Genomic DNA, 25,164 nt, shown 5'->3' with positions numbered 1-25,164 from the left:
CGGCCTTTCTTTAGTAGAGGCAAAATAATTATTATCTTACATCAATCGATTTCATTAATCAGCCATTCAAATATAATCCATAGTATTCAATTGAGAGGTTAAAACATACAATAAAATTAAAAAGATTACGGCGAACATCGTCTTATCATTTGAAATATTTGAGGAGATAAATATATTGTTTGACAGAATATCTGCTTAATCTTATATGACCAGGACACCTCGTCTGTTCAAGATCAATACAACTCGCCTTCTTGTTCTGGGCTTGCGCGCTCTACAAACTAGCGTCGTGAACATAGATTTTATAAATAGAATAGACAGCTCTACTATATCATTGTTTTAAAATGGATAACTTTGCGTGCATTATTTCCAACCATTCATAATAACATTTCTCGCGCTATCATTCGGACAGATAAACTATTCGATGTCGTATATTGTCTGTCTATAATTGTCTATGAATCGAGACGTCCTAGAATGTGCAGTTCTATCGCCATGCAGTCGTGCCTCGAGAATACAGTGAGCGCGCATGTCAGGTTCGCTGCAGAGATCCTGCTCCTCGGCTCTACGGAATAATCCTCGCGGTGCTGTTGACAACGAGAGATGACAAACAGCTGAATGTTAGATATTCACAAAGATAACGTGCTGATACATAATATACAAATTGGGTCGAAGCAAATCATCCGCTTCCTGCTGGAAGACACCGCCGCCAGTTCGAGGACAACGTTATTGATGGGATCCTCAGTGGTTTCTAGATGGAGAAAACGAGAGGGTGGACTCGCTGTAAATAATTAAATATCCATCTGTTGTAAAAATAAAGGGAAAATGCATCTGCATCAGGTGCTGACGGGAGCTGTGAACCCAGGAGACTGCTGCTACTCCGTGGGAAGCGTCAACGACATCCCATTCACGGTGAGCGTTTATTTCGATCATGTTTGCAGTGGCAGCCAGCACTCGATAAAGCCTATTCCTACTAGCAGGCTGCTTGGTTAGCTTGCTAGCTAGCCAGCTAACAGTTACTGTTACACTGGCTCTGGAAAAGCTGTCTCAGGAGCTAATGTATTAGCTAGCGTAATGGTTTGGGACTTATTTTCCCTGGCCGAGGAATTTCCAAAGATTCAATCAGCTCAACGAGTTTGTATGGACAGTCTTGGCCACACGTCACGTCTTCTCATTCGCTTTCACACCTATAATAAAACAATGGCAAGAAAATATGCATATTCTCTATTTGTTTACGATGCATGATTAACCTAAGATGTATTTAGCTCCAAGCCACTTAGCCACTTAAATGACCTTTAGCTACATCTCTTCTCGTACTACTAGTGCAAGGGAATCCCTTTGCGCAGTCCTAACGTATTTGGCCGGATAGGGACGCGCGGCGACAACGTAGCTAGGATTGCATCCCTGCTAACAATACCGGTTTTAAGAAACGCAGATATTTGGTCATAGCACTGCTTTCCCATTGTATTCATCCAGCTAAACTTGCTAACATTTTTCTTCAGTCCGCTCCATGGATCATTAGCTCGGCTGTCATCTAATGCATCAGCTGTGTGAAGGCATGACGTAGAGAGCCATATATGGATAGATGAGCTAGCATGACCCGTGGGAGGAATTTTAGATGGGACATTTTCTTTTGGGGGTATATTTATATCAATCACCCTTATTGCATTGTTTGATTGGTACTGACAAACAATTTTGCAGCACGGTAGTTTAAAAAAGAAAACAAATTCAATCCAATGAAGAGCTGGAATCTCAGTGTCCGAAATATACAACATAGGCCTACACAAATGCACTAAAAATTGTCGCATGAAATACAATGATGTTTTCGTAAACAACAAAACAATGGTGTGTCCTTCCATAAACTAAAACAACCTTGTTTTCAACTAGTTCCAACAGAATAAGCAGCACTACCTGCCTTGTTCCATTATGTCCTAAGCTACATAGACGCTACAGGGCTGTTACTTAAAACATGTGCTTCGACTGAGGTATAGTGATTTCCAGATCCCGTCTTGCTGTTGTTGTTGTTCTTTTTTCAAACGAGACAACATGAGGGGCTCGTGCATCTCCTTTCCATAGACTGTATTACTTCTTTGTGGTTGGCGGGAGGACTCTCTGGTCCTGTGGTGATGGAAGTGAGATGGAGATATGCCTCTGCTTCCTCGACCGACCTGTGCTGTTGCTCTCTCGATACACACAAGCCGGACATGAACCAAGGCTCTCGTCTGCACAAACACACAGAACACCGCAGGATTTGGGGCCTTGCATGGTGTCACGAGGGCATGGTCTCTATACCCAGCATTTGCTTTGAGTCTTGAGAGGGCGTTTGAAGAACTCTAGATCACCACGTCCACTACTGTTACACTCACACTGGGCCCTAGGGCTACAGACTCTGGCACACACAGACAGACACACACATACACTTTCACATACATTCATTCACACACACACACACGCACACACAAATATTCATTCACATACGCACACACAGATTCATACCCACAAACTTATACAAACTGAAACCAGAACACACACAGTAGTGACTTGCCTAAACACACGGGGCCTCTATTTCATTTTTATCGTTAAACAAGGCTCAATGAACGCTAGGGAACAACAGTCATATGGAACCGTAAAATTAACACTTGGACCAAAGTACAGAGACGAGGACTAGATGTACAAGGATGGTGTCAATACACAAGTCAATTGGTCCAATTCATAACAACGGTATGAATTATTTGTGGTAAAATATCAAGTGAGTCAATATGATGATAGTGTACGTTTGATGAATACATTTGAAATAGGTTGGATGTGTAAGTCCTCTCCTCTGACTACAAACCACACATCCTACTCATATGAAGTACAAGGGCAAGCATTATCAACATTATGTATTTGATATATTTATTTAACCCAATTAATTGTTAAAGGATTGGTTCGCTATTTTAGACAGGCCACGATTCTAGAGTGTAGAGTAGACACCATTATCTTGTTCAATATATTAAATAGTGAGTTGGTTGGCTTCATCCGGAAGCCAACCAACTAATAGCAAGTATATGGGGAAACTTGATAAAACATTTTTGTTCCAAACAGGAAATTCAGGGTCTGTTGTTGATACATGTCTCAGTATGTTTTCTTTAAAAAACATTTTCGGAACTAGCTAATTCTTCTTTGGTTAAATAAATGACCTGGCTCCAAACATTGGTAAACTTCCGCACCACACATTTTTAACAATAAAGCTGTTGTTGCACATGTTTGACCAGTAAAACTTCCAATTTATCATTGGGATGTGGAAGAAGGTTTCCAAAACTACCGGCCAGATTATCAGTGTTTGAAAGTCCATATTGTCAGCATAGCATACTGAATTCAATAATTTAACCTCTTGTTCATTTGGAGCTTTTTCATGTGGAAATAATTTCCTCCCTTTTACCTAATTTCTAAAATTTCTCATTTGTTTGCATTGAAAGCTGGACAATAACTTATTTTGGATTTTTTTTTCCGGCCCATTCATTTTGCCGCTACAGTTCATCAAAGGCAAAAGTCAAAGGCAAATAAGAACAGATGGACAATGCCTATGTTCCACTTGGTAGCAGCTGTAGCAGCAGAACATGCTTGCGTGATTGCATTAAGCTCTGGGATTCATGACATTTGATGGAAATGCACACCGAAGCAGTCTGGCTCTCTATTCCTCTTTCTCCTGCTGTCACTATCCACAACACGTGACGACAGTTGTCTAATCAAGTGTTTCCTTTTTTTTCTGTGTTGTGCACACTTTTGAAAGAAGGATGGACGGCTATGGGCTTTAAATAGTGGTTTAAATAGTGGTTTGGTTCCAAGCCTCTGTACATTCAAAGATCATGGAAATTTTAATCTCCAGTAAGTGGGGTCGATAAAAGGTCTAAAATAGCAGAACCTAACCTTGATGATAAAGAAAACCAAGTGTTTTGATTGTGACAGTTCTTATTCCTGAAAACTTTTAATGAAGACATGACATTTTTTTGTATTCACTATAAAAACAAATGTGTCATTTAACAGCAGACCTATGTGAATCGATTGAATGGATTCATATTTCATTCACATGATACAATTTTTAAAAATTCTCTTAATATGGGTATGAACTTCCAATACATACTAAAACATTTGTTTGTCTTGAAGGACCAGAAATTAGCCCATCTTCTGAGTGATGCTTTCAGAAGTGACCGGTAGGATTTGTGAGTGACTGGTAAATATCTGCATCTAGCCTCCATAGCTAGCTGGTCCCCACCAGCTACTGTAGCTATGGAGGCTATAGTATGCAAGCTTATAATATGCAAGCATGCTACAGCCACTAGTCCTACCAGTCAAAAATAAAAGAGTTGACATGTTTTTTTCTGTCTGGCTGCCAAAAAAAATACAGCCAACATACAGTTTCCTGTCAATGGGAGCGACAATGTGCTGTTGGGTAGTTGGGGCCCATCTATCCGTTCAAAGCAGATATGTGTTGATTTATGGTGCTGTTGGTCTCAAGCTGCAATTGGTTGCAAATAACCTTACTGCCTGGTGTTCAGCACGGGCCTGGACTCGGCGTGACGGTGACCGCTTTTAATTTCTGCCATAATGTTCTGAAGCGACTGCTGCAGCAGTCGCTCCCATCCCATCCCATAAAGGATCCCTCCCATCCCATAAAGGATCCCTCCCATCTTCCCCCTCACCTTCTCTTCCACCTTTTCATTTTTCTTCATTTCAAAGAGTAGTTATAATCAATGTTGATGGTTCCTATTTGTTTACAGACACAGAAATGTAGCTATAAATCAGCTCGACAAAGAGCTGCGTCATTCTTCCATATTATTCTGTAACATTTATTTTCACAATGTAGACATAGCGCATCATGCTAAAGATATCGAAATGAATCTATTGAATCACTTTCATAGCCAAACGATGTCGTGACTGTGCAGCTTTGCGCAGCCAATAGAAACCTACTGCGGAACTCCAGCTCTGTGTTCTTGTGAGCCAAGCTGTCTGTTTGAGTCCTCAGTGCTCAGCCTGTGACCCGGTGGTTCCCAGTCTCTCCTCCTGTTCTCCTGAATAATGAAAAACTGGAGCTTGTCTGTGGCTTCTTGGCACCCTTTTTATTGGTGCCGTTACGGCATGTTCCGCGCATGTCCACTGCCAAGCCACAACTCGTGTGTCATCTGTTATCCCTGTGTCATCTTACCTCGCTTCTTTCTCCCTCTCTTTCTGTACCCCTGCCTTGTCCCACACATGTGTGTACAGTGGCGGCACACACCTTTGGGTCTATACAGAACATGTTCAAACCATTAGATCAACATTTTCGATCCAGTAAGATATTTTGAAAGGGGAATATCATTTCAGTCAATTTCAATTCTATTCATTTGAGTTGCTTTTAATGCGTGTATCTTTCCTCCTGGCTACGTAGCCAAGTAGATGACAACTGATCAATAGTGAGGGGGTGCAGCATATACTGGGTTTTCCGATTTTGGGGAAAAACAAAAAACAGCAAGGGGAGGGGCGGGGATTCAGACCACACCTTTCCTGATTCTTTCCAGGACTAAGTTTATAAACTGACTTTCAAAATTGTTATACATGTTCTGTATTTATGTAGTGGATACATCCGTATTTTCTATGTGGTTAACTTATATTTTAGATCATGTTGTCCATCTCTTTATAGCATACAACATATTCTGGGTTCAAATAACTCACAAACGCTATGAGGATCATCTTTTCTTGGTTTATCATGAATGTCAGGGCAATTAATGTCATTTAAATAGCGTGTACTCACCTTTTGAACCAACTAAAGGCAATAAAGGAGTTATTTTCTATTCTTTAATGATAACGAAAATCCACTTTTTTTAAACTCTTTCTAAGGGATATTTATAATTTAACATTTGGAATTGGCTTATAGAAAACAAATATTGCCACAAATATTATTCCTCAGAAAATCATGCAGCGATAATGTTGTTCAGTGCTAAGAAACCTTGGACCTTGAACCTTTGCTCAGCATCAACTGTAGTTTCTCTTAGCTCTGGTGAAACAAGAACACCAATGTTGTTCTTATTTCAAAACAACAGACGTGAGAAACCTTTGACGTCTTTTCTCTTTTTCAACTGTAGTTTATCTCTTATCTCTCTATATTTAAGTTGTTTATTACCGTCATTGAAATGGTGGCTCTGACATCCCCAAACGCTTTGGTGTGAGATGAATGTGCAAAGTAATCACTCAATCATTCATTTGTTATAAATAGGGCAGTGGTGAGTACACACCCTGGTGTTTCAATCCCTTTCGGTGAAGCAGAATTCCTGAGCGGTATACCTGTGCCAGCAAGTGACATTTTATCACCGCGTCTTATTCTTGTCATCTGATATTCCAGTTTTTACCTCATTCAATATTCATACCCGTCAAAAGGGTAATACAACTCAGTGGTTAGAACACAAGAAACGGCATACTGTATGCTCTTTCATTCATGCTGGACAATTAATGATGGTGCTTATGCATCATAAACGACAACAATGTGATGTGAAATACTGGCTCCAGAAGTTAAAAGTGAACGGGAAATGGTTTTGTTATTGCATAATATCTAATGGCTATTCTTTCATCTGTCCTCCAGGCTTACGGCTCGGGCTGTGACATTGTCATCTTGGCCAGTGATTTTGAGTGTGTGCAGATAATCCCGGGGGCCCAACATGGAAACATACAGGTGGGCTGTGTGGAGTGCTCCCACCAGCTTGGCCGGGTGAGTCTCGCGCACACGCATACACATACACAAACATACACACCGCTCAAACATTCATCGCTCATCACAGAATCTGATGAGCGTTCAAGGGATTTTCTCACCCAAATCCGCATATTGCCGTTGCTGCACCAGGCCGCTACTCGAACCGTCGTTTGGGAGGAAATAACAACATGTCCGCTTCCCAACCTGCTATTATAAAATTGTGATCCACAACCGCCTCAACCCGTGGTTATAGCTGGGTCACAGGGGCCAATTATTCAATCGGCTCATCTCTAACACAAACACAAATACACACGCATTCCACTCCTCTTAGTGTTCATTAGTATCAACCATTGCGCTGAGCCAGGGGAAGTAAAAATGCAACAATTTCAATTGCTGAGTGCACTCGTCTCCTGGCTACTCTTTCAGCAACCCTTTCCTGCATCCTGCCTTTCTTATCCCACTCTCTCTGGTCTATCCATCTCGGTCTCTCCCTGTTTCTCTCTCCCTCTTTTGTGGCAGTGACTGTGCAGATGCCCTGATGAAGTGAGTAATGTAGTGATGATGAAGGCAGCTTTTTATTTTTAGATTGCCGCCTCTTACGGGAACACGGTCTGCATCTTTGAACCTATTGCTACCAACCCAAACAAACGCCACAAGGTGAGCACAAGCTGTGTGTGTGTGTGTGTGTGTGTGTGTGTGTGTGTGTGTGTGTGTGTGTGTGTGTGTGTGTGTGTGTGTGTGTGTGTGTGTGTGTGTGTGTGTGTGTGTGTGTGTGTGTGTGTGTGTGTGTGTGTGTGTGCGTTTGCGTACGTGCACAATAGTGTATGTGAATGCATGTTTCATACACTGGATTAAGACATTGATAACACATGTTTGTCAATTCATTACGGGCACCAATTACATTATCAGTTGCTTCTACCTTCATAAGTCAAATCTTTTAGAAGCCTGGGTCTGGACTATATGGCAAAATCTATGTCACTATACAACATCAGTAGAAACGACAATTATCACGATATCGCTAAAGTAGCGTGTGTTTGTGGTATTTTTGGGTTCTGACTGAAGCCTGAATATAATACCATTAAAACTCATTATATTACTTGCCAATAATCATTAATCCAACAATGTTTATGTTGAATATGACATGCGCCAAGCACCATGGCATTATACGGCTTAACCATCTTGGATATAAACCGCTGCTCCACAGATCCAAAGAGACCGTTAAGTTAGATAAGTGTCCTCGAAGCTTAACCCTCTCTCAGAGGTGGACATCAACCTCTGCACAGACAGTAATGTAGTGTAGCGGCTGGGGGGATTATGATAAGCGGGTCTGCATTCCTTAATGCATCCATGTTTTTAAGTTTGTTTACCTGTTTGATAACTTAAAGCTGGCATTCATTCTTTTGGAGAGGGTTGGTATAAAAAATAATAAATAATTGTAACGTATACGATACAACTGCACACCTTTATGTTATCAAAGGCAACTTATATTAAGGTACTGCAGTGCTAGTAAACACAACCAGGGGTGGTCCGACCCCTTTTCAACTTTTTCGACTTCATTACTACTGGTGATGGCTTCTATATCCACATTTGCGTTGCGGTCATGGGCACTAATTCTGCCGATCTTGACAGCGCTCAGAGTGCTGGATTTTCATATGGGGATTTGGGGCAGAGCATGCATACATGTACGTCATCAAGCACTGAAGTTGCCTATTGTGTTCTGCTTAAACGCATTGTACTTACATAGGGTGATCCGCAAAGTCAGTGATTGATGCTGTTAAATGTATAAATAAAATAATGCTAAATGTATTTAAAAACGTATCATCGTTATCGCGGCAGATTTGATCATGATTAATAGTAACGATGATTTATCGTCCACCCCTTATAAGCTGCAATGTTTCAGATTCCAACACCAGAAAAGATAACCAATGAATCAAAGTATTTATTGATAATGTGTGTGCGTTTCTACCGTCTCTAATGGCAGCCCTGCTAACATCCAGGGTCCTTGTTTTCTGCTTGTAACTGACACCCTGCGCCCCAGTTCTCGGTCGATCACACACAGCACACAAGCACGGTTTGACACGAGTGTCTGTTTGCTGATTTGCTCTCCTTCCGTCTCTCCTGTCCTGTGGCTAACAGCAACTAAACTATCAGTGGCAAAAGACAGGACAGTTCCTCCTAGATGCTATCACCTACAACCTTGCGTGGGACCCTCAAGGTAGATGCTGGCTTCTTGTCATCAAGACTCTCCTAAATGTCAAACTTGCCAATCCGCTCCACATACAAAGCGCCAACTCACAATGCTTATTTTTTTGGAATCTGTATTTGCTTCGTTTGAAAGTATTTCTGCGTGTGTGTGTGTGTATGTGTGTCGCTGAAAGCCCTAAGTGCATCATTAATTGCGTGCATTGTGAACAGCATGTAGTCTTCTGTGCTGTTACAGTCACAGTGGTGGAAGTCACACCAGTAGCCTTAACCTGAGCTCCATGATGCCTCCAGGGAACCGCATCCTGGCAGCCGCGGAGCGTCTGCAGCTGTGGGCGCCGCCCCTGGCAGACGCCTTGATCGAGGAGGAGGACGGACAGACCACCGACGATAAGGTCCACCCTGTCCTCAATGACTGGAAGTGTATCTGGCAGTGCAAGTAGGTCACCGACCCCTGCCTCTCTCTCTCTCCCCCGTCTCCGTCTTTGTTAAACAACAGAGTGCTTGATGTCTGGGCCATTGCTTTAAGTGGGGCAGGTTGAATAGTACAGATGGAAGGTTCCAAAAAACGAACTATTTTTCTATTTTAAAAAATTGCAGATACAATTCCTATACTTGTATATCACCATGCTATATAACATGTTGAGGTAGAGGTTATAAGTAACCATGATACTACGAAGAAGGGGGCGGGAGACCGATTAATTACCTTTTCAAATTATGATTCTAATAATGTAATGCTTGCTTTTACACAAGCGTGCAGTTAGATTTAATATATGGTTAAATGTAACTGCCATGTCTCTTTTGAACTAGCTCAATCGCAGTGATGGGCAGCTGCCATTTTAGCTCCTTCAATATCAGGCTGGTGCTCATGCTCAAGCACATCCCACTGATTGGCTGACGTCAGATCTAATTCTCTAGACTCAAATTGCTATCCCAGGTTCTGGGATGGTCAGAGAAGTGTGAATAAAAAGGAACAAGCTACAGGCTGACTTGGTCACTAAAACGACCAAAGGAATCCATAATGGTGAAGCATTCAGGTACCGCAAGAGCCTATGATACCTAAACCACACAGTGCTGTGTGGCGCGGAGTGCCCTCAAACGATCCCATCCAGTGCGACCGCGGCAGGGTGACAGTACGCTGGAGCTCCATGAGTGTGTTAATGTGTGCTAAATCAACAATAGCACAAATATAGAAGATTTTATTTAGAAATCAAAACATCCTGTACATGTTTTCTGAATACTAGGCTTAAGAGCCCTTTAAACATTTGTGTTGGCTGGTTTTCAGATTTGCTTGGGTAAATGCTTTCTAGGGGAGAGGGTTGGTAATGAATAGGTCAGCTTGAGTTAGCTTGGAACATTGATCATTTGAGTTGAGCAGTAATTACATGCTTTCAGTTGTATATTGACTGCTGTGGTCTTCCTGATGAGTTTATTGTCATATGGGTGACCTTTGACAGCTGTGAAGCCTTCTTTTTTCAAATGACAAATGAAGTCTCGCTGCAGTCTCAACGGTTTCATAAAGTAAAATGGTCAGATTTAAATTAAAAGATGGAGTTGGATTGGGATTGTTGTAGGATCTTTGAACGCCTATATGTGAATGATGTTGGTTATCATGCACACTTTGCCAATGAGTAATCTTATAAAGAGAAACATGGGCAGCAACTCTTTTTTTATCATAATCTGTACCAAATGTTGTTTCTGTTCCAAACCTACGATTTTTTCAACAATCTGGGAAATCCACATGTTGCGTAATATGGGAAACTTGCATCTTGGACAAGAGAACCTGTCCAGTGCTTAGGCAAGAGCTTACACAAAACCTGAACCATAGCATGAATGGGGAAGTGCAAGTGTAAAGATTCCCGACCACACCAGAAAACACAAACCATTAAGGAACTACACACACATGCACACCAACCAATGTTTATGTCCTGTGACTAATGAGTGTTTTCAGTTCAGGGTTGGCTATGATGCTCTACAATTTGGGAGTTTCAAAATGGGGAGATGAAAGGGGAAGTGACGGTTTTCCCTACAGAGATGTGAACATATCCTTTTTATTTATTGATCTATTTTTTACTCTGTTCCACGCTGTGTCTATAGGACTGCTGCTTCCGTGCACATCGCCAAGTGGTCCCCTGATGGAGAGTACTTTGCAACCGTGGGCAAGGTATATTAAAAGTGCACAATATATACAACAATAGGACACAGAGAATATAAAAGATGCAGATTACAATCCAACATGGCCAAATATCCTCCATTGAAAGCGAATGTGCTTTTGTCTAGGACGACTGCCTGCTCAAGGTGTGGTACGCCTCCACGGGCTGGCGCTCGGCAGTGGTGGCCCAGGACCCGCCCGACAAGAAGGGTCCGTCCGTTCACTTCTCCTTCGTCTACCTGGCCCACCCCCGCTCCGTCACCGGCATGTCCTGGAGGAAGACCAGCAAGTATATGCCTAAGTAAGAGGTCTCCCTGCACCCACTTATATTGGTTTCAGCAGGTGGTTGGTTCATGTGTGAGTGTGACACTATAGGCAGGGGGTCAGAGGGTCAGACATAACAGATATATCTCTCCAACTGGAACATAATCCTTTTTTGGTATTCAATGGATAAGGGCCCCCTTTCACACACCCACACTCGTTCGCCCGCTCACTCATACTCGCGCACACACATTCATGTACACTCATACTCATACACACACATACCCATCCTCAAACCCAAACTAGCCAATTCATTGTAATGTTTCAGCAGTGAACTGCAGCCATCGTCTGTGTCCTGCTCCTCGCTCATGTTTGATCTCGTTGTTCTGAAGGGGATCGGTGTGCAACGTGTTGCTGTCTTCCTGTGAGGATGGCGTGTGCCGGCTGTGGTCAGAGACCCTCCTGCCAGAGGACACTCTGCTGGGGGGGCAGATCTCTGAAAACACGCACACCTTCAGCTCCACCCAGCCTGGCAACAAGGACAAGATCCAGCATGCACTGGAGGTACAGTACGGTGTAGTACCCACTGGCATTCCACCGCCGTTGCGGTCATCGGAGATAACATGAACATGAACATGCAACATTACAGACATGCTCCCTTCATCAAGAGGTAGAGGAGGGATGATGGTGTAGACTCCGAGCCCAAAGCTGAAATATTAAATCATCAATCCTCCTGCTCTCTTTTTTCCCTTTGTCGCTGCAGTCAATCCACCACCTGAAGCATTTGCGTCGGGGGCGGCGGAGGTCCTCCGCTCTTGTGGCGCACACGGAGCTCCCCTCCCAGATGGGCGCTCCGGACACGCACACACACCGACACATCGCCCACCACGCCAACGCCTTGTGTCACTTCCACATCTCGGCCAGTATTAATCCCAACACAGGTGGGTGCTTTTGGGGAGACTGTGGTCACATGACATCTCCCTGTCGCTACAGGTGCCGAAGGTCATATTCCCCAGTTATAAAGAGAGAGAGAGCAGAGAACGATTTTGGAACTATAGAACCAAAGAAACATCCCGTGCCTCCCTAAGTTTGTCCGCCATTGAGATGTTTTGCTTTTTACGCACCTGTGATTGAAGGGTAAAATGGATTTTCTGCCCGGGGAGCGGTCTAATATCTAAATAGAATGGCTTAGTCACACGTAACGCCTTGACCTTAGAAACTCATTTCAATCAATTGAATCTCTATGAAATGTTCCTGGCAGAGTTTGTATTGCTTTCCAAATCAAGAAATGTGTAATTTGTTTAGAAAATGTCATGCGAACAAGACTGTGTAACACCAGTCGCAATTTGCAGTTGGCAAATATGCAAAGGCATAAATAAGTGAATATAATAACATATTATATTATATGTGTATTTATTTTGTTTTTCATTTAAAAAGTATTTGAATCGTACGGAAGAGGATTAGGGCCACACATAAGAAAAAAAAATCGTTCTGACTTTAATCTCAGAATTCTGATTTTAAAATCAGAATTCTGAGATTAAAGTCAGAATTCTGAGATTAAAGTCAGAATTCTGACTTTAAAGTCAGATCTACGGGTACCTGTAAGGACCAAACTCTGTGGGAGAGACACTTTGCTTTATGCAGTAGGAGGAAAAAGAAGAAGCCATTTCGTTAATGAAAGACCAAAAGGTGAATGAAACTGGAACATGTGTTGTTTTTGTGCAAGTTTCACTCACCTTTAGATCTTCCATTAATGAAATGGCTTCTGCTTCTTCCTCCTACTGCATAAAGCAAAGTGTCTCTCCCACAGAGGTTGGTCCTACCAGGTACCCGTAGTTCTGACTTTTTTCTCTGAATTCTGAGAATAAATTCAGAACTTAATAATTTTTTGATGTGTACCGGTAATCCTTTTCCGTAGAATCGTGAATTCTGATTTGAGAGTTAAAAATGACAAAAAATCTGAATACAGGTATAACCAAGCTCAAATCAAATGGCCTGAACGTTTCTGCGTTGCCTTTCCCACTTCCTGTGTATTTCACCATTCTTTCCCGACGTGGGTCTTTTGTACCTACCAGACCTTCCGGCGGTGCTGGCCGACGCGGCGGTCTTCAACCCGGACGACGGCAGCGGCAGCGGGGGCTTTGTGGTCCACTGGCTCAACAACAAAGACCTGAGCTTCACCTCCTCCACGGACCTCTTCATGCTGCAGCTGCGCAAGCTCTCAGAGCAGCAGCTGGAGCAGACCACCGACGACCCGCTAGACGCGCCCGACGGCTCTCCCTTGAAGTTTGACTTTGGTACGGCCCATAGTCTATCTGCATTGAATCAACGCAAATGTGAATGGGAGTTTCATAGCAGCAGAGGATTGATTACCAACCCAGCGGATACCTTAATTTACACAGATATTTGATCCCCTCTTGCTCATGGGATATTGGATCCATAAACAGACCATTAGCCGTTATACATATTGTATTTAATCATGATGCTGAAGTGTTTTCTACAGTGTTTTGACGGCCTGTCCTCCGTCCCGCTCTCGCCCTAGACCTGGACGACATGTCGGACAAGGCGTCCTCGGAGCAAGGCGAGGAGGGGGAGCTGGGCGAGCAGGGCAGCAACAAAGCCTCGTCCCCGGGCTCGGGCTCCAGCATGCCCCTGCCCTCCATGCTGCTGGAGAGGAAGATGGAGACGCTGACCCTGGAGTGGAACCGGAGCCCCGACATGCTGTTCACCATCCACCCGTCGGACGGCTCCTTCCTGGTGTGGCACGTCAAGTACCTGGACGAGTTCATCCAGGGCATCTTCCGACAGGTTCAGGTGAGAAGAAGGCCCCGGGCACAGCACACCCTAGCTCCCTCACCCCCCCGCGTCGCGTACTACATGATGCAGGCACCGTGCCCTCTGAGGCTCGCACTGCGTGTGTGCAGAGTTGAATAGGTATGACTCAGACTTAGGCAAGTCTCCTCTGATTTAACACAGGAACTCTCTCTTTCTCTCTGTCTCTGTCCGTCTCTGTTTATTTATTTTTATCAGGTGTCCTTCTCCTCACGTATCCCGGTAGCCTTCCCTACAGGAGACGCCAACTCGCTAAGTAAGAACATCCTGATGTACTCCTGCACCCTTCCCGAGGGGGACTGCATCAGCCTGGGAGACCCAGGGAGGAGGCCCCGGCACATCTCCCACTCAGCCTCGGCTGCCCTGGACTCCCCCACCCTGGGCCCCTTCCTGGCCCCTGGTCCTGGGATTGGCCCCGCCGTCATGATGGTCTCCAAACACGTTGATGGATCTCTAAACCAAGTGAGTGACGAAAGGTTCTGCTGAGGGAATGTGAAGTCAAGGTTCCACCACGTTGTAATTCTATGGAAGACTTAAACTTCATGTTTAGTAGGATATTTGGTTCTAAACCAAAGAAATCTTGGGAGACTGAAATTCAACCAATTCTTCGACTTATTATTATTAATAACTAATAATACAAATATCGGAAGATTGCCTGTGCTTAGTATTATGGGTCCATATGGATGGTGTTGCAATGCGTGCCAAGGGGCTAATTCGGATATGTTCACACTCAAACCTATTGAGATTTCAAAATAAAAGTTGACGGAGCCTTGCATACAACATGACAACAAGACTTTCTCGCTTCACCTAACAACAGTGATTGCCGACCGATGAGAATTTGGTCAAACAAGTGCCTTTTGACCAACCGAACAGAGCTTGACAACCCTCATTTTTTCGAGATTGTTGCATCTCTTGGTCTGATGGTCAATGGAAGTTCCTGCAATATAGGAGGCAGCAGCTGTGAGATAGTGATGACCTCGATCTCGTTTAGATTCAACCCTGGTCTTGTCCCTTGACCCTTAACCCTTGCCCTCTCTCCACAGTGGGGCGTGACCTTCGCTGAGCGCTCGGCCTTCTCCAACGTTCTGACCGTGTCGCACAAGTTCCGCTACTGCGGCCACCGCTTCCACCTGAACGACCAGGCGTGCCACACGGTGCTGCCGCTGCTGCTGACCTCCTCGCACCACAACGCCCTGCTCACCCCTCCCTCTGCCCCCAGCAGCCTGGAGGGGGAGCAGCCGCTAGCCCTGCCCCTGCCCAAGGGCCGCTCCAGGTACCGGGATCGGACTTAACTCAGAGAGCCGTTGTGTAGTGCATCAATCAGTCAATGTATATATAGTGGCTGTTATCACCCATTCCACATAAGGCAAATGGAACTGTTTTCTAATGTTATAACTTTGTATACAAAATGTTGCTAGTTTTTGCTTTTGAAATCTAACCAGCTAATAAAATAACAAAATATAACTTGCTGAAAACGGTTATCTGCAAGCACAGCACGTTTTTGCATGCAATGAAATGGCCCTTGTCTGTTGTTGTTGTTGTTGTTGTTGAACTGGCTTTCTTTAATTTGAAGACAGTATGACATTTTAAAGGGAAACCGGGGGAAAAAAAACATCAACCCATTGAGAAATGTGTCTTTGAAAGGGAACAGTTGAGAGGTTACCATTTTAGGAAAGCGGAACTTCCCTGCTGCCGGAGAAGGAAGTCCTTATCGTTCGTTTACCGTTTTCCTCCCACTGCATTTTCAGGAAGCAGCTTCGCAACGCAGCCACGAGGACTTTCCACGACCCCAACGCCATCTACAGCGAGCTCATCCTCTGGAGGGTGGACCACATCGGGCCCCTGTCCTGCACAGGAGGCGTCTCAGAGCTGGCGCGCATCAACTCCCTGCACACCTCAGCCTTCAGCAACGTGGCCTGGCTGCCCACACTAGTGCCCAGCTCTGTGCTCGGTCAGCTCACACACACAAGCACACGCAAACAAGCACACAAGCTTCGAAACCTTATAGGCCCATCTTATGTAACTGATGTTTAACCCCATTACGAATTGTGTTTTTGTTTTATTTTTTTCGTAAATGTTCGAGCCATTCATTTTTACAGGGAAGTTTGAATCACCTGAGACCTAAGAATTTGGTATACTGAATAACTACACATAATAACACGCAAATGTGTTACTAAGTAACAAAGGTGCTACTAAGAAGTGAATGTGTTTTCTAAGAAACTCAACGGTACACATCAGAAGCACCTTCACAACCTTCTAAAGTTTGCAGTAAATTCAAAAGCATATATCTCTTTTTTTTTCATGTGATAGTAGGTGGTGTCGTTGCTCAAAATGCTGGCTTTGCAAAACATTGCGAGGGTCATGTGAGAATGCTGCTCACCTCACTCAAATAGAATTGGCGCAGATGCTAAGGAAAATATTATTGCGGTTACTTTTTTGGAAGAGCAGTGCTACGCCAGAGGAGCTCATGCAAATTATTGTGTTTGGGGGCAGCTGATGCCTGTGTAATTAAGGCTGCTAATTCGGTTCCCCAGGAAGCTACTGTAACAGTGCCAGCGCCTGCTTTGTGGCATCAGATGGCAAAAACCTCCGTCTCTATCAGGCTGTGGTGGATGCCCGGAAACTACTGGATGAGCTCTCAGACCCTGAAACATCTGTAAGTGTGCACATGAATACACACACACACACACACACACACACACACACACACACACACACACACACACACACACACACACACACACACACACACACACACACACACACACACACACACACACACACACACACACAGTGATAAGCTTTGTCTCTCCAGGTGGCCCTAATCCTACTTAAATACGGGTACATGATGTTCCTGCTCGTTGCATGTCAATATGTCAAATTCTGGCCTCGACATTGGATGCTAGAGGGGAACACTGTTCTTTTGCTCTGTCCTGAAATCACAGATGTTATGTCAAATTGGCTACGTCCCCACAAGGCTTTGCAATTAGATGTTGACCTACTGTATGGTGGCAATGTTCAGGGTTTTTCCAGCATGGAGAGCGTATATATATTGCTTAATGGTTTGCAGTTTGAATCTTTGGAAATTAAGTGATTGAGCACAATTGTTTTTCCTAACTTATTGCCAAAATAATGAGTTTGCGTGTGTGTGCATCCATCTCTGTGTAGAACCTTGTGGGGGAAGTGTTTAACATCGTGAGTCAGCAGTCCACTGCCAGGCCCGGCTGTATAATAGAGCTGGACGTCATCACCAACCAGGTCAGCAGGCCACACGCCCCCTTCCCAGCCCCCCCACATCCAACCCAGGCTTCGAGCTTGTAGCAAGCAGCTCTCATGATACTTGTTATTCTTTCAACCAGTGTGGCTCCAACACCCAGCTGCTACACGTGTTCCAGGAGGACTTCATCCTGGGTTACAAGCCACAGGAAGACCCGGCGGAGCACACGCCTGCCTTCCCCTGTGCTGAGGGTAACCAATCCTCCTCTCCATAGCATTAGCATCATTATCGTCATCGTAGTCGTTTAAGTTCAAGTCTTTAATTGTCAGATGCATTGAAAATCAAAGAGTCAGACAGGGCACTGAAATTATTCAGTTCCCGGCAAAATATTCTAGAAAGGTAAAACATACTAACGCAAAACATACACAGATAAATATACTAGAAAGCAAAGAGTTGATTACTGGGTAACACTTTACCCAGGATGTAGGAAAGGCAAAGGTCTAAGCTATATGCAGTTATGAGGTATTATTACCGTATCTTCCGCACTATAAGGCGCACCGGAGTATAAGCCGCAGCAGCTAAATTGAATGATCTGAACATATATAAGCCGCACTGGAGCCCGCCGCTTAAAGGTGGGGGGGCGCGCGGACCGGTCATAGAGCCCATAGAGTTAAAGTTGGTGGACTGTAGCCTGTAAAATCAATAGATTTAGGAGGTCCCCTAGTGGCCGTTAACTGTAAATATCCATAGATTAGCCGCACCGGTATATAAACCGCAGAATCGAAAAATGGGAAAAAAGGCGTGGTTTATAGTCTGAAAATTAGGGTAATTATCAATGGATGAGTATATAATATCATGTCTTCCTCTTCCCTCAGACTACCACCCTCCACCATTTTCTGAGAAGTTCTTCCTGGTGGTGATCGAGAAGGATCTCAACAGAAACTCTGTCCTCCAGATGTGGCACCTGCACCTCAAGTCTGTCCAGGCCTGCGTGGGTGAGTTGAACAGCTGGTGTGGCTAAAAACAACCATTTTTGGACTTTTGGTTTCCACTATGGTTTTCAATACTGTTTTGTTGTGTTGGTTTAAAGAAAACTGGTTTGATAATTGTTCGGTGTCATCAGTTATTGTATTTACCTATCTTGTATCAGACCTTTTTTTTTATATTTGTATTAATTATTAATTAAATGGCATGTGTTAATATATATCTAGAACACATGATTACAATAACATTGTAATCATACATGATTATATAAGCGCTGTGAGCAAATATCCAACACGTCAATCCCCTGGTGTGAGCAGATGAGCCCAGTCCAGACTACAGCTTCCAGAGCCAGCTGATGGTCCCCCAACAGGCCATGAATCCAGACTCCTCCCCAGAGACCTCCCCCATGACCGCCCTGCCCCGCTCGGCCTCAACGGCCAACCTGCTGACAGCCAGCAAGCTGATCCTCAGCTCCAAGCTGGTCTACAGCAAGAGGCTGGACCTGCCTCACGGCGTGGAGGTGACTCGGGCCACGCCCTCTGCTGGTAGGCATCCACACACCCCTCTGACATCAGGCAGCAGTTGATCTGAGTCCAACATTGGATTAAGCTCTTACATTTGTTAATGCCTGTTTTGCGCTTAGAACATCCACAAACCATGTGTAAGCAGTGCACATGATATTTAAATTTTGCTACACATGTTACCCTGTAACAAGGTCAACGGAACTGAGCAAGCAGAACATCCTGCACGTTATACAGGGGGCCTAATCTAAGACCCCCCAGCAGAATTTGTTGGGGGGGGGGTTTTACCAACATTGGCCACTGTGCCATGTTTTCTCTTTAAAACAGACTACGTGTAAGCAGGACTGGTCTGTGAAAAGTTATCTCTGCTGCTGCTTAATTCTGTTCTCAAGATTTTCACAGTTTATATTCTACACCTTTTGCAGCCGTGGGTGAGCCACAGTTGCTGTGGCAACCGGTGTGAAGGAAAATGTGACCAAAAACATGGGACCCCCTGTCCAAACCTAATGCATAAGTTATCACTGATGCATATCCCATTAAGTTGGAAAGGCTTGTGTCTGTATTCACCGAATACAACCGATGGTTCCATGTCCGACAGTTTGTTAGTCAGCAGTGGAAAAAAATCGAATAAAAACAAGAGCACAGGTTCCATTACATGGCAGTGCAGCAGTGATAAAATGCCATTAGTCTCCGAGTGTGGGTGTTCAAATCACCTGAAAAGTGACACTTTTCCTATCTGCTGTGTTGCCGTTGGCATGTGATCTGATCAGGCCATCTGTTCCTCCCTCTCCCTCTCCCGCTCTCTCTCTCGCTGTGCATGTGCCTCCCTCTTCTCCACACTCAGGCCACCTGAGCTCCTCCTCCATCTACCCGGTGTGCCTGGCCCCCTACCTGATCGTCACCACCTGCTCCGACTCCCGCGTGCGCTTCTGGCACTGCACGGTGGAGGGCTCCGAGGAGGCCGAGCAGGGCACGCGGGCCTACCGCTGGGCGCCATGGGCCCTGCTCAACGACGAGGAGGACAGCAACAGCGCCGTGAGCGTGGCGGGACGTCCCGTGGCCGTGGCCTGCTCCTACACGGGCCGGCTGGCCGTGGCCTTCAAGCAGACGCGGCAGGTGCAGGTGGGCGGGGCATTTTGTGCTTGTTTTTTTTGGAGTAGGATGGAACCGGAAGTGTATGCTGATCTGTAGACCCCCACACACACACACCCACCATCCATGCTTTGGCAGATGGATGCGTAGGCGGCGATAGGCTCTAGGGAGAATAAGAGAGTGTGAGAGAGTGGGGGTGGTGGTTAATCGATTTAAGTGGGCAACTAAATTCAAATGTCTTTATTATTTTGTTTTCTATTTTTGTCGTACCAAATTGTTTTCTTTGTCATACCAAATAATGATACCAAACACGCAGTCGTAATTCACACTTCCACTTTCTGTCTTGCAAGATAATTTGGTCTAATGGAAGTCCCTCCTCTAGCCCATGGGATCTGGCGGTGACTTCTCCATGCACGTGTCTATCTACGAGTGTGAGTCGACCGGGGGGTCGGAATGGGTGCTGGAGCAGACCATCCACCTGGACGACTTCACCCGGCTGTCCTCAACCCTGGACCCCAGGGTCAGCGTGGACTCCAACCTCTTCATCTACAGCCGGTAAGGAGTGTGTGTGTGTGTGTGTGTGTGTGTGTGTGTGTGTGTGTGTGTGTGTGTGTGTGTGTGTGTGTGTGTGTGTGTGTGTGTGTGTGTGTGTGTGTGTGTGTGTGTGTGTGTGTGTGTGTGCGCATCTCTGTACTCGCCTGTGCATCTTCCCTTTGATGACCTTCTTTTGAACTCTGATGCAGGTCGGACCTGTACATGAGCAGGGACCACAACTCGCCCAACATCAAGCACTACGTCCACCTGGACTGGCTGTCCAAGGAGGACGGCTCCCACATCCTGACGGTTGGGGTGGGCTCCAACATCCTCATGTACGGCCGCATTTCGGGCATGGTCAACGAGCAGGCGGCCAGCAAGGACGGCGTGGCGGTCATCACCCTGCCCCTAGGGGGCAGCATCAAGCAGGGCATCCGCTCGCGCTGGATCCTGCTCCGCACCGTGGACCTGGCGTCGTCGGTGGACGGCACGCCCTCCCTGCCCGTGTCGCTGTCCTGGGTGAGGGACGGCATCCTGGTGGTGGGCATGGACTGCGAGATGCACGTGTACGCCCAGTGGCGCCAGGACCGCAAGCCCCGGGACGCGGGGGCCGGCGACGGCAGCCTGTCGTCCGCCGACAACATCGCCGGCCTCGGCGCCACCGCCTCCTCCGCCGCCGGGCTGGAGGGCAGGTCCCGGTCCAAGAGCGTGTTCGAGAGCAGCACGGTGGTGGACGAGGCCCTGCGCGCCCCCGCCGGCCTGCAGGAGGGCGGCCTGTTCGAGGCGGCCCACTCGCTGTCCCCCACGCTGCCGCAGTACCACCCCACTCAGCTGCTGGAGCTCATGGACCTGGGGAAGGTCCGCCGCGCCAAGGTGAGGCCGCCCCGGCCGCTCAGACACACGGGGCTGGAGAGGAGGGTCAAGGGTCAGCGATTACAATGGTGCTACTTACGCTTGAGTCAATCAGCCGATTGCTTTTCTTAGGGGACTTGTGCTTTAGCAGGTGGGGACGGGGCGTCTTGCCCAGGGATGCTTACAGGTTGACTGACTACATTAGGAATCAAAACCAGAATATCTCATATGCACACTAGCCACTACACAGTCCTACCTTGTAGGTGCGTTATCATTATGATGGATTATAAATTCTTACCAACATGTTTTACCTCTCACCAGGCCATTCTTTCGCACCTGGTGAAGTGCATTGCCGGGGAGGTTGCGGTGGTGCGGGACGTGGAGGCGGGGGAGGGCGGGGCCCGGAGGCACCTGTCCAGGACCATCAGCGTCACGGGCAGCACGGCCAAGGACACCATTGTGGCGGGGCGCGACGGGGGCAGGGACTACACGGAGATCAACTCGGTGCCCCCGCTGCCCCTCTACTCCCTGCTGTCGGCCGACCTGGACACCTCCTACAAGGGAGGGGAGGAGGCGGGCAAGGCGCCAGAAGGGGAGGGGGCGCAGAAGAGCGGGGAGGACCAGTATACAGACCTCTTTCAGGTAGGTGGGGGTGGAGGAGTAGGGAGCAGGTCAAGGGAATGCCGTTCTCCACCAGAAAATATATATTTAGACAAAAATGATGTTGATTTGTGGATATTCAACCAAAGCTAAATCAGTACAGAACATTTTTTAACTCAACCTTGACTTTTCAACAAACAAAAATGGAATTAGATAGGAGGTATCGCTCATCAAGGAGGCACTATACTACTGATTATTTTTGGCCGGTCAAATCTTTTCAAAATGTATTTTTTTGGAAAGGTTGGAGAAGCATCCCTATGTTTTCTGACACCCACCCTTCTGTGTTGCACAGGTGCAGGCAGTGACCACTGATGACTTTGTGAGCTTTGCAACTGAGAAACCGGAGAAGAAGTCACGGGTCATTAATCTCTCTCAGTATGGCCCTACATACTTTGGGCCTGAACACGCACAGGTACAATCTGTTCTCATGCAGCACATTCTATAAACAGTATACACATTTAGTTTCTGATATTTGAGATGACTTTTGAGTCAAGACTCTATGAATATATGTACTTATTTCTGATTAGTCAGCATGTTATTAATATTCTCCCACTTTCATTGTCACATTCTCTTTCTCTCACTTAATCACTCTCTCGCTCTCGCTCTCTCTCCCACGCTCGCTCTATCTGTCTCTGTCTCTCTCTCTCTCTCTCCCTCTTTCCGTCTCTGTCACTTCCTCCCTTTCGCTCTCTCTCGCTCTTTCTCTCCCCTCTCCCTCCCTCCAGGTGTTATCAAGCCACCTCATGCACTCCAGTCTCCCTGGCCTCACCAGACTGGAGCAAATGTTTCTGGTGGCGCTGGCCGATACAGTGGCAACAACCAGCGCTGAGGTCACCAGCTCTGCTAACCAACAGTACACCGGTCAGTATGTGCACGATGACATTACAACCGACAAACTGGCTGTAGGAAGATTTTCACATAATCAGACAGGATGGAGGGACTTCTACGAGCTATTGTTGACAAAATAATGAAGGCTATTTAGAATTAACATTTTGAAATAGAATCAAGGTTTGAGGGGTCTTTCACGCGTCTATATGTGTGACGTCGGACCTAGTCGGGGGACGTGTTGTATTTGCTCTGGCAGATGGTCTGACCCCCCCTCTCATTCAGGCAGATTTCCAGCCGACCTTGCTTGGGTCGGGAAGATCGCCAGTGTAGATCTAATGTAGGGTGGGTTTGATACAATGCCTAGATGACCAAGATGGCTGTGTCTGATGTGGAATGGTCTGCTGAATCCCGCGATACAGTATAAGACGAAATAGACAGTGTATTTTCCCTAAAAGAAGATCAAACAACTGCGCATAAACCTTTTGCTGATAAGTGAAATGAATCCGCCTTTCTTCCAGGATTTGGTGAAAGTTTAATTTACTAAAGCAGTGCATGCAACCATAATCCTGAGAAATGTAAAACGAGCTGAGGGGCTGAAGACTAATACGCATTTGCGAATTGGTCTACCAATGTCAGGTTAGGTCAGACCATCAGATGCCCACAAACTAAGACTACTGTGCAATAAATCACATGTTAAGGCTACAGAAATAAAAAGCTAATCACAACGTTTTTTGTACTCATGATTATGTGTGCTTCAGTTGCTTTTACCACCACAAACGGCAGTGTTTATCCTGATGCTCTTGGACGTGTATATAAACACAGCCTGCCTATTTATTTAGTCTTTTGATTGCTAGACATTAACAGGTTGTTCCAGTGCTAAGTAAGCACAGAGTAGGACCTAAGCAGGTTTCAAGGGCAGCAAGTGTATAGCATACACACGACAGTACCACCAAATAATGAAGGATTTTGTGATATGCCACTGTTAATATGACTTGCCTGGGTTCCCCTTGGCTCAGAGCTAAACTGCAATGATGGACAACGATGAGAGCTGCTCTTTCTGTCCCGCCTTCTGTCCGCCCTGCAGGGGGCGAGGCCCTGGACGAGTGCGGCCTGCGCTACCTGCTGGCCATGCGTCTGCACACCTGCCTGCTGACCTCCCTGCCCCCGCTCTACCGCATGCAGCTGCTCCACCAGGGTAAACGGCTGCCGATGCACCCACACTGGACCCACTGGTCCCTGAGCAACGTAACCTTCAGAGGGTGAACCAAAACACTGATTGTTGATACACTTGGGAGTGTTTAATGAGCCAAATATAAAGCCCTTGGTGATACTTGATTCATGGTTGGTTCACTCTCGTTGGAGTTTGACATCTCAAGGTTAACCCACTCTCCTCTGGGTCGTTGTGTAGAACGAGACCCCCAGTGTTGGGGGGGGGGGGTTTACCTCAGGATCCTTTACCATGACTGCTCACATGCCACTCTACGTCGCTCTCATCCACTTCCCATGCGTCCGTCCGTCCATCCCTGGCCGGTGCAGGCCTGTCCACGTGCCACTTTGCCTGGGCCTTCCACTCGGAGGCGGAGGAGGAGATGCTGAACATGATCCCAGCCATGCAGCGTGGAAACCCTCAGTGGTCGGAGCTCCGGGCCGTAGGCGTGGGGTGGTGGATACGCAACATCAACACGCTGCGCAAGATGGTCGAAAAGGTACAGGAGGACAAGGGTTGTACCTTTTTAGAACACAAGGTTTTATTTTGCCACAGTACCGCGCTAAAGTTAAGCGAAAGTTAAAAGAAAGTTAAGCCTTTCCTCATCAAATAGTAAAAGCCTTTTTTGGATCTCAAACCCTAAACAAATTTATTTTTTCAAATTCCAATGTGTAACAATGCCTTCAGGTTTAGAACTGTCGGCATGTTGGATAATATGTGTGCGTGTGTGTGTCCTATTCAGGTGGGTAAAGCCGCCTTCCAGAGAAACAATGACCCATTGGATGCTGCTCTGTTCTATCTGGCCATGAAGAAGAAAGCTGTCCTCTGGGGCTTGTTCAGGTATGCGTTGAGCCTCCAGTAGAGTTCACTTTCATGCAGAAAGCCTTATATAACATCTGTGCTATGGAAATATGAGACTATTTCCCCCCCCCCCCTCTCCTCCCCTCAGGTCGCAGCACGACGAGAAGATGACTAAGTTTTTCAAGAATAACTTCACGGAGGACCGCTGGAGGAAGGCAGCCCTGAAGAACGCCTTCTCTCTGCTGGGCAAGCAGCGCTTTGAGCAGTCTGCTGCCTTCTTCCTCCTGGCTGGTTCCCTCAAAGACGCAATAGAGGTGTCTGTGT

General features: G+C 46.1%; 1 protein-coding gene across 2 annotated transcripts in view; it reads left to right on the top strand.

The window, feature by feature from the left end:
- The first annotated feature begins 507 nt into the window (after positions 1 to 507).
- Positions 508 to 25,164, top strand: part of dmxl2 (Dmx-like 2) — a 41,653-nt gene continuing 16,996 nt past the window's right edge. For both annotated transcript variants that reach the window (XM_056607397.1, XM_056607396.1), the window contains exons 1-29: positions 508 to 906; positions 6,590 to 6,715; positions 7,283 to 7,354; positions 8,834 to 8,912; positions 9,194 to 9,338; positions 10,997 to 11,063; positions 11,180 to 11,352; positions 11,705 to 11,876; positions 12,076 to 12,253; positions 13,388 to 13,609; positions 13,855 to 14,126; positions 14,343 to 14,606; positions 15,188 to 15,417; positions 15,893 to 16,095; positions 16,679 to 16,800; positions 17,313 to 17,402; positions 17,504 to 17,612; positions 18,237 to 18,356; positions 18,663 to 18,890; positions 19,711 to 19,988; positions 20,341 to 20,513; positions 20,702 to 21,365; positions 21,666 to 21,986; positions 22,297 to 22,416; positions 22,730 to 22,865; positions 23,917 to 24,027; positions 24,369 to 24,538; positions 24,782 to 24,879; positions 24,989 to 25,154. In XM_056607397.1, coding sequence (XP_056463372.1) covers positions 820 to 906; positions 6,590 to 6,715; positions 7,283 to 7,354; positions 8,834 to 8,912; positions 9,194 to 9,338; positions 10,997 to 11,063; positions 11,180 to 11,352; positions 11,705 to 11,876; positions 12,076 to 12,253; positions 13,388 to 13,609; positions 13,855 to 14,126; positions 14,343 to 14,606; positions 15,188 to 15,417; positions 15,893 to 16,095; positions 16,679 to 16,800; positions 17,313 to 17,402; positions 17,504 to 17,612; positions 18,237 to 18,356; positions 18,663 to 18,890; positions 19,711 to 19,988; positions 20,341 to 20,513; positions 20,702 to 21,365; positions 21,666 to 21,986; positions 22,297 to 22,416; positions 22,730 to 22,865; positions 23,917 to 24,027; positions 24,369 to 24,538; positions 24,782 to 24,879; positions 24,989 to 25,154 — 5,196 coding nt within the window. In that variant the 5' untranslated portion in view covers positions 508 to 819. The remainder of the gene's footprint in view (positions 907 to 6,589; positions 6,716 to 7,282; positions 7,355 to 8,833; positions 8,913 to 9,193; positions 9,339 to 10,996; positions 11,064 to 11,179; positions 11,353 to 11,704; positions 11,877 to 12,075; positions 12,254 to 13,387; positions 13,610 to 13,854; positions 14,127 to 14,342; positions 14,607 to 15,187; positions 15,418 to 15,892; positions 16,096 to 16,678; positions 16,801 to 17,312; positions 17,403 to 17,503; positions 17,613 to 18,236; positions 18,357 to 18,662; positions 18,891 to 19,710; positions 19,989 to 20,340; positions 20,514 to 20,701; positions 21,366 to 21,665; positions 21,987 to 22,296; positions 22,417 to 22,729; positions 22,866 to 23,916; positions 24,028 to 24,368; positions 24,539 to 24,781; positions 24,880 to 24,988; positions 25,155 to 25,164) is intronic.

The sequence above is a fragment of the Gadus chalcogrammus genome, chromosome 14 (genome assembly GCF_026213295.1).
Source record: "Gadus chalcogrammus isolate NIFS_2021 chromosome 14, NIFS_Gcha_1.0, whole genome shotgun sequence".
NCBI lineage: Eukaryota > Metazoa > Chordata > Actinopteri > Gadiformes > Gadidae > Gadus > Gadus chalcogrammus.
Note: the sequence above shows the minus strand (reverse complement) of the source record. Positions and strands in the feature narration are given on the sequence as shown.